The sequence below is a fragment of the Antrostomus carolinensis genome, unplaced genomic scaffold (genome assembly GCF_000700745.2).
Source record: "Antrostomus carolinensis isolate BGI_N321 unplaced genomic scaffold, ASM70074v2 scaffold6064, whole genome shotgun sequence".
NCBI classification, from domain to species: domain Eukaryota; kingdom Metazoa; phylum Chordata; class Aves; order Caprimulgiformes; family Caprimulgidae; genus Antrostomus; species Antrostomus carolinensis.
In genome coordinates, this window is record NW_010312762.1 from 53,901 (window position 1) to 65,883 (window position 11,983).

The 11,983-nt window shown below is 39.5% G+C and overlaps 1 protein-coding gene across 1 annotated transcript in view; it reads right to left on the reverse strand.

The window, feature by feature from the left end:
• Nucleotides 1-11,983, reverse strand: part of ADAM12 (ADAM metallopeptidase domain 12) — a gene marked incomplete at its 3' end in the record, with an annotated part of 83,437 nt that overhangs the window by 50,840 nt on the left and 20,614 nt on the right. Inside the window, exons 4-8 of the mRNA XM_010167099.2 lie at nt 10,279-10,462; nt 6,119-6,184; nt 4,900-4,971; nt 2,704-2,873; nt 1,263-1,347 (exon numbers count right to left, since the gene is read on the reverse strand). Coding sequence (XP_010165401.2) covers nt 1,263-1,347; nt 2,704-2,873; nt 4,900-4,971; nt 6,119-6,184; nt 10,279-10,462 — 577 coding nt within the window. The remainder of the gene's footprint in view (nt 1-1,262; nt 1,348-2,703; nt 2,874-4,899; nt 4,972-6,118; nt 6,185-10,278; nt 10,463-11,983) is intronic.

Sequence of the window (11,983 nt, forward strand, 5' to 3'; positions counted from 1 at the left end):
TTTCCTGTACCTCAGCTTCCCTGCTAACCTCGTAAATCCTCCCACAATGAACCATCTATACATCATCTTTCTTGAATGCACACATGGCCCCAGCTTGGCTCTTACCTACTTGTCCAAGAGACCACAAAGGACCCATTGTGGATCAACCTCAGCTTCCATGCTAGTTAAGAAGGAAGGAAACTCGGGAGCTTCAAGGGGCTGTGTCTCTGGGATTACCTCACTACATGGATTGTCTTGAGGCAAAATGTCCCATACTCCACATTAGCCCCATTAAGCTTTGAAGTGCTAGAAGCTTTGAGACCACACAAACTCTGAACATTGTGTGTTCCTGAGCTCCCACCTCATTTATGTAGGATCTGCAGCTGAGGTGTCCAGCCAAGTTGGAGAGAACCACCACATCACCTAAAGAGCTGGAAGTCTAGACAAAGATGTAGGAAACAGAAAGGTTTTCAGCACGTGTGGGCTGAACTCTGAGAATATCTAAAACAGTTTTAGGGCTCCCTGGCTTTCTGCTCCGGCGTTGAGCTCTGAGGTCACCAGCTGAGCCTGCTAGTGGCCTGCAAGCTCTGGGAGTCTACATCTAATTTTATTTAAAGTACTTCTATTGCAAAGCTTTGTTAATGCAAAACTTCTTTCCCTCACTTTTGCACAAAACAGTTAAAGATGAAAAAAAAAAACTCTGGAAGAAAATACTCCAGAATTAATTCCAGAAATTGGCTAAGATGTTTAATTATATGTTCATCATTTTAGCGTCTAACAGCATTACCAGCAACACTCTTTTGAGAGAGGTGCAGGTAGAATAAATGCTGCCATTGTTTTTTCTCATTGTCTGGCAATGTAATAAAACTACTGTGCTACAAAGATGGAAAATAAGACCTTACACAGGAAACTCTGTAAATACAGAATAAAATCAATACAATAAAAGATTCAGGATATACTGTTGTTGCCTGTAACACTAGTATACCCAAGTGCATAATAAATACATCTTCTGGTTCTCATCCTTCACAGCAGCTGATTTAATGATAATTAGGAGTAGGAGATTCTCACAAAGAGGTCATGCTACATTTTAATGCATTATTTTCTTGTTTTTTTCACGATGGAAACTATCATTTACAAGCAATGTGAATATAGATATAGATAAAATTGAGACTGAAAATGAGACAAACGGGGCTGATGTTCTGGTACAGACTACAGTGCTACAAAACTTGAGATTGTGTCGCACCAGTTGGGCCAGTTTCAAGTCCTGTGCTTTTACCACTTACCATGACGACCCCTCCAGACTGCTCTGCAGTGCACATGCTCATTATGGGCGCCATGCCAATGGTAGTCCCTTGGAAGTACACCCCGCTGCAGGAGGGAGGGAAAGGAAAAGAGAAATCACAGAGTCACCACTCAGTGCCAAGATACCGCCCTAATATTTTCAGTCTTGTATTTCTGCCAATCTCAAACAAAGATCCCACTTCCAATGGGTCAGCTCCCGACATTTGCAGGTTTAAAACAATGAAAAGCAAAGATTAGTCATGGCGACTTGCCAAACTGACAATGACAGCATCCCTGCTCTGGGAAAGATCCATTTGATCACCGTCCTTTGGGTTTACTGCTGTAACAGGACCCTTCTTTCCTTTCCTTTTTCCCCTCGATTGAAGTTGGGAATCGAAATACAAACATGAAAATAATGTCTCTAGCTCAAAGAAAGGTTATTTTAATGCAGTGGGAAGTTTATATGCTACTTGTTATAATACACAGCCTGGAAAGTAATAATTCCAAACAAAGTATTATTATATATGGAGAGCAATAAAATATCTCATGAGGCACAGTTTGGAAGGGCTCACTCTATTCTCACGCAGATAATGTAAGAATATCTACATAACAAGTAAAGAGCTCCTTTTAATTACTAAGATGTCAGGTGTGTTTATCTCTATAGTATAAAAAATGGTTCATTGATCAAAATGATACCTGGTTCGAGAAAGAGATGTTTCTCTTACTCACATTTTTTTTTAAGAGTGCTTTTACTTTGAGCATGTTTATTCAATTACTTTAATCCAGGAAACAGCAGCAGGGTAGAAGATGTTTATGATTTAATTTTTAAGTCACAAATGCAAATGAATTGTCCAAGGAGGTTGTGGATTCTCCTTCTCTGGAGACATTCAAAACCTGCCTGGATGCCTTTTTATGTGATCTCATTTAGGTTCCTGCTCCAGCAGGGGGATTGGACTGGATGATCTTTCGAGGTCCCTTCCAATCCCTGACATTCTGTGATTCTGTGATTTAGACTGTGTTTTAAAGTTTGCTGAGGTCTTTCTACTAATGAACAGGCTTCACATAGTGCCCCCTTAGCTCTACTTTTGGGGTGAGGGCAGGACTGCCCTTTTCAGTAACAATTTAGATTGAGACCAGCTTAAACCGCTTGTAAATTCATACTCGAAGTATTTACCAGCTTATTTCACATCTACACTGCTGCATGAGTTGTATTCAGGCAAGGCCTACAAGTCACAGGGCTGTTGCAGAGCTGTGGAAGGAAATTAATCTGAAGCATCTGCTGAAGGGCTCTGCAAAGCACTTTTTATGGTTGCAGAGGGGAAAGACAAACCCTCAGGAGCACAGATGTTCCTCCTAACAGCTTGGCAGCTGGGGGAGAATTCAGGACAACTGTTCTCAAATCACTGACATCCCAGATGATATTAAATACAGTGTCAAGGCTACCTTATCAGCTGTGCATTGTCATGGGGTTTACGAGGTAGTAGTTTTAGCTTTCTCCAGTCCAGAAACTCATGGAGGCTGGTGAAAGGGTCTTGAGAAATAGAGCACTTATCCATGTCATTCCATACTTCCACTCCAACCAGGGCTACTCGAATATTTAGTGGCCTATAGAACTAATGAAATAAGAAAAATAAAAACATGTCAAAAAACCACGTTTTAGATCACATTAGATTGGAATATTTCAACATAAGCATAATACACATACGAACCTTTCTTGCAGAGGGTCAAAGGGTCTCCTCTTCCAGAGCAAAACTGAACACTTAATAGGACTAACTTAGAAAAAATATTTCCATGACTTAGAGAAAACAGTTCTGACCTGACTAAATATCCATCAGGCATTCAAAGACATCCAGAGATATGCTACTTCTCTATGTCCCACCCCAGTCTGGAATCTTCCTTCATGTGTCCTTCACTTCTGAATAAACTTATTGCTATAGCAGATGACTCTCTCCATGCTGCCCTCCACCACTAGCACAACGCAATTCACAGAATCATAGAATGCTGTGAGTTGGAAGTGACCCACAGGGATCACTGAGTCCAACTCTTGTCCTAGCACAGGACAATCCCAACATTCAGATCATGTGTCTGAGGGTCTTGTCCAAATGCTTCTGGAATCTTGTCAGGCTTGGTTCCATGAATTCAAGAGGGTAGAGGCAGTTGTGCTGACTACAGTTGTGGTTCAAAAAAGTAGCTGAAAATTTAGCCAGAGTCATTAAGTCTTGCTCACAGCAAATAAAACCAAATGATTTTAGCACTGTGGGCTACATCACACTGTTATCACACTAGTAAATGCCACAGTTGCTAAAAGAGGGGAGCCAGAGCAGCATTAGTAATGGAGTAGAGATAACAATTTTATTTTGAGACTAATATGAAGAAAGATTCAAGAATCGATCACGTCCAGATTTGTCTGACAGTCTAAGCAAAGCATAGACTAGATCTGTGTCTTGTTTATATGCATTACAGTCATTTGGATAACACTGGCATTTGCTGTGCATAAATTAAGCATGAAACATAAATATATTTTAATATGCAAAATTAATTTTGAGCAGGTAACATATAAACACCTGTACTCCAGTAATAAGTCAGCAAGACAATTATGGAAGAGGTGGAGGTGTCTTCAGCAGCTTATTTTTAATCAAGAATACTTCTTGAGTTATTGCCCTTGAAGCATCACTTGATAAGTTCTCAGCTAAATTAAGACTCCTTCAGTTATAATTTCACTACTGGACTCCTAATTTTTTCTGGCCATATAGCACAACAAAAATAAACTCTAATTTGTTAAAAAACACTGTAGAGGACTCTTAGCATTTATTGTTTATTGTCAAGAAATTAAAATACAAAAAATATAGTGTATGTCTCTGTCATACTGCTCTCACTCAGCCATCAACTCCTGCTTCCTTAAGCACTGCATGTTTTTAATTCTGCTATCTTCCTTGGGCTATATATCTTATTGACCATGTCTTCACAGGCTCTTTGTTGACCTCAACAACTAGAACAAGCCTTGCTGCTGCAAAGGACTTTGTTCTCCACATTCCTCCTCAAAACAATCATTTTTTTCTATGCGCTGTTCTACATGGGATTATCCCCACCTTCTTCTCAAGTTAATAAAATCCTAGGGCTAAATTGTACATGTCCTCAAGAATACTGCTTCCACAGATACATGCATCCTATATATAGTTCATGCATTACTGAGCACTGTTCGGAGGGGAGCAGAGATCACAGCTTAGTATGTTGAAGGGCCTATGAAAGGTTTAGGTTTACTTTTTGTGCTTTACTGGTTGGAGAAAAGGATTGCTCTGAAATACTGAGTATTAGGAAAGCAGCAGGGTTAGCTCTTTGAGAAGGTGGGTGGATAAGGAGATGTGGCAAAGGCTGTGAAAGTTGTTGATCTGAGCGTGGCGGGAGCACTGGGAGGGTGTGATGGGGACACAGTCACTAGTAAGAAAGGAAATATTAGAAATGTATGACTTATTCTTACCAATAAATCTCTGTGACAAACTTTTTCTTTTCATGAAACCTTAATTTATAAGCTTTAGAAAGTTTCTGAATTTATTAGTAGATGAAACGTAGATTTCACAGCAGCATCCTTCAGAAAGTGTAGCAAGTTTGGAGAAAGTGAGATAATGCTAATGTTCTTACCTTATCAACATAATTTGCAATTTCTATCAGCCTCTGCTTAATTTTTTCCACGTCCTTGCCTTGTCTCTGAAACTTGGAATGTAAAGGATCAATGTACTAGCAGCACAAATATCATAGAGTTTCCCCCAAACAGCCACTTGACTCTGCCAGCATTCTCGGTGATGTTTGGGGATTACACAGTGCCACCAAAGGCCATCAGCAGACTCCTGTAGGCCTCATAGGACCAAGGTCTGCCTCAGAATAAGCACAGGCCATGGGATAGGATTATGGTTCTAACAGAAGACTTTAAAATCCCTATGTTTCACATAGGGATCTTTCAGGGACTGATATTTTGTGAAAAAGAAAAGGCTCTTTCGTTTGCTCCTCTTCCAGGAGATAGATTGTAATTCCCTAAGTAGCAGTGTTCAAGGAGACAAAAAAAATATGTAAGTAGTAAAATAATTCAAGCCAAGATTTAGATCTTTGGCTGACATTCAGTTCACTGGAACATTTCTACAGCCAGCCCTGGTTACTCACTTTGAAGCTCTCTGCAAACTGTCATGAAGGCAGTCGTGCTTCATGCAATGTGATGGTAAAATACTACTTCAAAAGCAAGGGCAGGATCCTACAGTGTCTTCCAAACAGTGGTGGTCCCGCCGAGGGCAGAGTCAGAGAAGGCAATGAACTAGCTCAAAGTGATCCTAGGCAGCAAATCTGCATTTGCCTCTTCTTGAACTACTGCCAGATCATAGAATCACAGAATGGTTTGGGTTGGAAGGGATCTTAAAGCTCATCCAGTTCCAACCCCCCTGCCAGCAGCAGGGACACCTTCCACTAGACCAGGTTGCTCAAAGCCTCATCCAACCTGGCCTTCAACACTTCCAGGGAGGGGACAGCTACAACTTCCTTGGGCAACCTCTTCCAGTGTCTCACCACCCTCACAGGGAAGAATTTCTTCCTAATATCTCATCTAAACCTCCCCTCTTCCAGTTTAAAGCCATTTCCCCTTTTTCTATCACTCCCTGCCTTTGTAAAAAGTCCTTTCCCAGCCTGAGGGATAACCTCAAGATATGACAGATATCCCAGTCATTTGAGAGTCAAATTCCAAGTACTGCAAGGAACATTTACAACTGACTGAGTGGAGTGTTGCCCTACCTCAATAGTCCCTTCCATGGAAGCTGAACTCAGCTACCCATTTCCTACCCATGCTTCCTATAACTTCTTAGTTTAATTCTCTTACCTCACGATTATCTGCCACAATAACAAGCTCCACATACTTTGTTGTCTTCAGAGTCTCCCTCTTGTACTGCCAAAAAAGAGGAAAAAAGTATTTTGTTTTTGCAATAAGTAATATTTGGAATCAGCTCTGCCTGAGTTCCAATAAAGTGTTTGCAAGAGGAGATAGACAACATCTCAGACTTTCAAAGATTTCATTACATACAAATTTTCATTGTATTCCTTTTCCTCATGGACGTTTCCCTCTTATCTACTACAACAGAAATAGTCTACATGGTACTTACAAGAAAACCCCCAGGATTTGATCAGAGCAATGAGGAAAGTGGTGCAAAGTCTCTCTCAACCTTTCAGCTTTCTGCAGTTGAAAAGTTTGAGTTATCTTTCCTCACAGGAGAGTATCAACTGTAGCAGAAAGACCTTTGCTATTTCCAAGTCACATTTGAAGAAACTATGAGATGACTTTTAGCAAACATTTCACACAATTGACAAACTGGCTACTAAGAAAAATGAGAGATAAAGGGATATTGAGTGAAGCAGAGAAGAGATCAAGTGGTCAACTGATAAATAATGTAGGAAGAAAAACTCAAGAACAAAAGCTGCAGAAAAAAACAGAATGAACTGTCAGTGTTTGGGGAAGCAAACTAATACGCTAAATTCAGAAGGCATATATTTAATTTTATATCCAGATATTCATATAAAACAGCTGGCCATGCTACTTGCAGTTCTACATGCAGGTCTAAAAGAGTCATAATTTTGCTTAGCTGCAAAAAGATCATGGAAGAAAATTAAATGGTTTTATAACAGTACTAATGATAGCACAGCTCCTCTGCTACCCTAAATTTAAGTGACCTATTAATGACTGTACAAGCTCCATGATTTACAGCAGCTGAGCATCTATTCCATCATTCCTCCCTTGTTTCTGGAATAAGACAGGGAAAAGAGGTCTCAGCAGTAAATCTCATCTTCATGCCAAAACTTAAGGAGCTTAAGCAGATGTATGACCTACTAATGACCACAATGTCTTGAACTAAACCCATGCTCTATAACCTAAAACATGACTAAAGCTTTCCAAAGCAAACTGTTCCAAGGCAAACTATGTGATCCTCTAAGCTAAGTCAGTGCTGGACATCACCTTCCAGCCAAATTTCACAAAGTTTTCTTCACGTTACCCAAGTGTTTCTCTTTGTTATCTGCAGATTAACCATTTTGAATGTTTTGCGAGAAGCATTGTGTTTAGAGGAAAGTGACAGATGTAACCCTTAGTAACTCTGACTTTTAAACTCATATTTAAGTATTACACGGCCTTCAAACTACAATAAATAGTTAAGTTCCATTTGGATAGTATTTATGAACTCAGAAAGATGTAAAAGCTATCATTAACGAACTAAACATCAATGATACACACACTTCACAGGATTACACTTATTAGGGAGTCTGGGAAATGAGCTCAGCTAGATATTCTTACAACTTCTCCTGGTATTGGGGTTCTCTGTCACCTCCTTGTGGTCTACTGCAGGCAACTGTCACCACCATGGGGCTATGAGGTGTGCACAGACTTGGTGCACATGCTCATGCCTCGTCTGCCACACAGATCATCAGTTGTTCCTGTTGATACACTGGCTGGGAACCAGGACACCAAGGAATCAGTGTGTTCCTTCCTGCTGCTCTTGGAACAGCAGCAGATGCAATACAAAGGGCCTGCCATGTCTCAGTAGACTTCAGCTGAACCTACCGTGCTCTGGCAGAGCTTGATTTATCTCTCTGCAAAATATATCAGATATGAGTGAGATGCCACATAAGGCAAATGACCATGTGGGTGTTGTTTGTAACAGAATAGATTTCTCAGACACTAGAAGTCTAACATAAACTTGAAATTTAGTATGCAGCTCTGATCAGAGATGCACCTCCAAGGTGCCTCTAGTCTTCTTCCAAATGAAGAGTAAAAGATGAGACATGAAAATCCAGGTACAAAGACAGAAGAAGAGCGCTGTTACATCAGCCAGTTTAAACCATTTACTTTTTACCAAGAGTAAAACTGTTGGGACTGGAGAGAGATAGCCTGAGAGAAATTGGCTATCAGGGAATAATCATGTAAGCCTCTGGTGAGTGACTTGCATAACAAATCCATTCCTGTGATTTGCCCAAAGGCTATGTGAATTCCTTCGATACAAAATTTATTTATGAAATGTACCTAATTATGACTTCTTTCAGCGTGCTTTCTGCAGCCAACTGCATCAATGCACAATCCATTGCCTGAGTTAATCCTTTAGAATTAAAATGAAGAGTCAATAATACAACTATGATACACACAACGGGAGACAATATTCTACCACACACACATCAGGTTTACTTTCTGTAGAATCCTATTCTCAACGGAGCTCAACTGGAAAACACACTCCCTGCTGCAATTTGAGGGTTCACTGAGTTATGAAATGACCCAGTATTTATAGAGGTCCAGCTCCAATGGGGCAAAACGTGTCTGCACACATCTGCTACATTACCTGACCTGCTCTATTAAATCTTGTGTTTGGATCTGGGAAGCTGAGTCTACTGCTTGTCCCATCATTTATCCATATTTCATCTAACTCAAAGTCTGGTCTAACTTTGTGATATATTGATCTCTCATTTCAATAAGAATTTTGGGTAGGTAGTTGAGTGAAGCATCAGGGAAAAAAACCCAAAACAAACGGAAAGGTCCCCCCAGTCAAGAAACCCAAAATTTTCATCATGCCCTGAACCTGAGACTAGATTTCGCTTACTTCTGCCACTCACTGTAATGTGGAACAGTCTTATGTCTCTATATTTTGCAAGTCATCTTTATTCAGTATGTCCTGACAATCTACTTAGCTGATGACAACACTGAAATGTGAAAACTTACTCCATGCATTAGACAACTTTCAAAATTCATACATTAGAAGCATATCCAACATACTCATTATGTATATTGAACCCATCCATATGATGTGACTGTTGACAGTTTTTATAATTATGTCCACTGAACCACAGCAAAAATATTTTTCAGATATTTAAGGTGAATTCTGTCACACAGTTGAAGCCATCAACAAAATGTGAGAACCATAAGGGTAACCGTAAAATTCCTTTGATTGTATCAGCTGGTTGTGTGCACACATTTTATTTCAGTTGCCTAGTGCTACATTGATTACCTGAGTGAAATTCAGTCAAAAGCCATAAAGATTCCGAGGCAATCTTAATAAAGTTGTGAAAAGCACTTTTCCAATGCTTTCAACCTACACATGTTTTCAGAAATACACTTAGCCCAGAAAATGTTACATGTAAAGGAGAATGCATTAGATATAATCCTAAAACATCAAATAACTTAATTTTTCATTACATAAATAATATCTAAGGATGTAATTTAGGTTGCTTTCCTTAACAATTAACTTGACGTAAGGGCTTAGCAGTACGTGTACAAATAGATCCCAATATGTGGCATTTAATAAATGCTGAGGGCAGATTGGTATCGTCGTATCATTTCTGAACCCCTAAACGAGTCTTTTCTACAATCCCCATCCAATATGCAGATGAACTTATCACAGTATTTCCTCTTCCTGTTTTTTAGCTCATTTCATTTTCTACAGTTTCCATTAGCTAGATGCATTTCATATTAAGTGCATTTCTTCCTACATGGAAACAATTATAATAATATATTTGTAAAATAATATGGTGAGAATTTTTTTTTGTCTGCGTAATATATTTCCCTACTAGAATGTAAATATTCAAAACCTAATATTAACAAAGCATCACAGCTATTATGTTCTCTTCCATCTTGGGTGGGCAAGAGCTTTTCCAGACATTGCTCATTGTTCTTGGGGTCTTAAATTCTTGCTATAATCATACATGAACCAAAATATATTACTATAATATGAAACCACAAACTTTTCTCTGCTTTCTCATTACCAAAAAGAAAGTAAAAAGCAAGTTATGCACGCAGGATCAAGAAAAAGTAATAAAGAGCTAGCAAATTGTGTAAGTCTCTGCTTAATTTTAAGCATGTGCTTAAGAACATGATGTCAACAGAAATCAGGTTTAATATTTTGCTCAGGAGGGACTCTATGTAACAGAGTTATGGTGGACAGTAATATGGGAATGCTACCAGAGATGTACTCAGCAAACTAGAAATATAAAAGTGCATCATCCACCTACCCTGCCAGCTTGAGAATGGTGTGATGTGTCATTGTCATCAGCTCTTATGGCAGAGATGTCCAGCTGGTGGCCACAAGATCCTGGGGCTATTTTCAAATTCTCTGCTCGGTAGATCTTGTGTTTATTTGTAGCACCTTCTAATGGCTCCAGTATGTAGGTTTTGTTTTCAAATACAATAATTCCCCTGTTACAGAAGAGAAATGATTAAGATGCATGGTTTTCAAGAGCTAATGTATGTTCATCTACAACAGAGTTACAACAGGTTTTATTAATGACGGAGTATGAAAGAGCAAAACGCTGATTTACAATGTCATGGTCGAGTGGAGCAGGAAACATCAAAGCTGTATATTTGTCATTGCAGCACACCATACTTTAAAAGAAGCAATGGCTCAAAGATCATTTTCCTCTTCTGAAGTGCTGTGCTGTAGAAGAAAATTACATTTTTTTTAATGTGTTTTCCATTCTCCCAGTGATGCATTGCCATTGCTGAGCGGAGTCACCACGTGTGTGCTTCTCAGGACCCGTGGCAATCAGTAATGAACAAAAGTGTGGTGAAATGCTTTTGTAAGAAAAGGTACAGGGTGAAAGTATTATGAGCTGCAGTAGGTATTATACCTTTTAAACCAAATGCTGATGCAAGCATCAATTTTGCCAGATGAAAGAGGCATTGCAGTAGCAAAATGGATTATTACACACTGCACAGCGGGACAGCAGAATGAAGCTCAGATATATTAACCAGTGGATTCCTGTTTAACACATTTTACTGCTCAAAATAGTAATTTTAACAGCAATACCACCTGATCTCTGAGGATCTCAAAGATTTCCCATCAAGGAGAGCACTCATTTTGCACTACTGTGAGCTACAGTATGCAAAGAGGAAAGAAGGTTTGAGGAATAGATATACCACCTTGCTCCTGGAAATATATGGAAGATCCTGGGACATGTAGCCAATTCTGGGCTTCATGTGCTGCCTCCTAACCAAAAATCATTTTCCCTGTACACTCCAGACAACTCACCAAATAAAAGCCACACTTTGGGTTCTTGTGCTGAGTCCTACCCAATTATTCTCAGCTGACAGAGTGAAAAAAAAAAAGTTGACAAAAGGTTGAATATCTTTCCAACTCCTCCTACTGAGGAAGCTCCTGACATAAGGTTGCTCTTTCAGCTCAGCACAGAAATATAGGCAGTGTGGTACGGGTGGCCATGGTGGAATAGGATTTCTGGTACTATATGGCATAAAGCAGGATGATCTCCAACAATACCACTGGCATTAGTAACCATAACTGCAATCTGGAGGACCACAGAGTAAGAAGACTGCTCTACTGTACACCAAGAATAGCCCAGCATCAGAAGGCGTGAAATAGATTTACAGACAGGGCACAGGTAAGAAATCACTGTAAGAGAAAGGAATTTAATATTCAGTGTCTAACTTGCATCCCGAGCACAAACTGCCAACCAGTTGGGAGAGTCCTAGACAATTCCTACATCAAACTGGACACCAGATTTTGTTGGATAACTATGTGACCAAAGGAACCCCTTTTAAAACCCATTTCTCTTTTCTAAACCGTGGATAAGCATTTTCCTATGAGGTGTTGTAAGCATTCATCAGTTATAGACACTACACTGAGGAGTTCACTGCATTACTAATTTCTTCCTTGTCTTTACATTATGAAGGCATTAATCCCTAAGCACTGGCAAAGGTTCA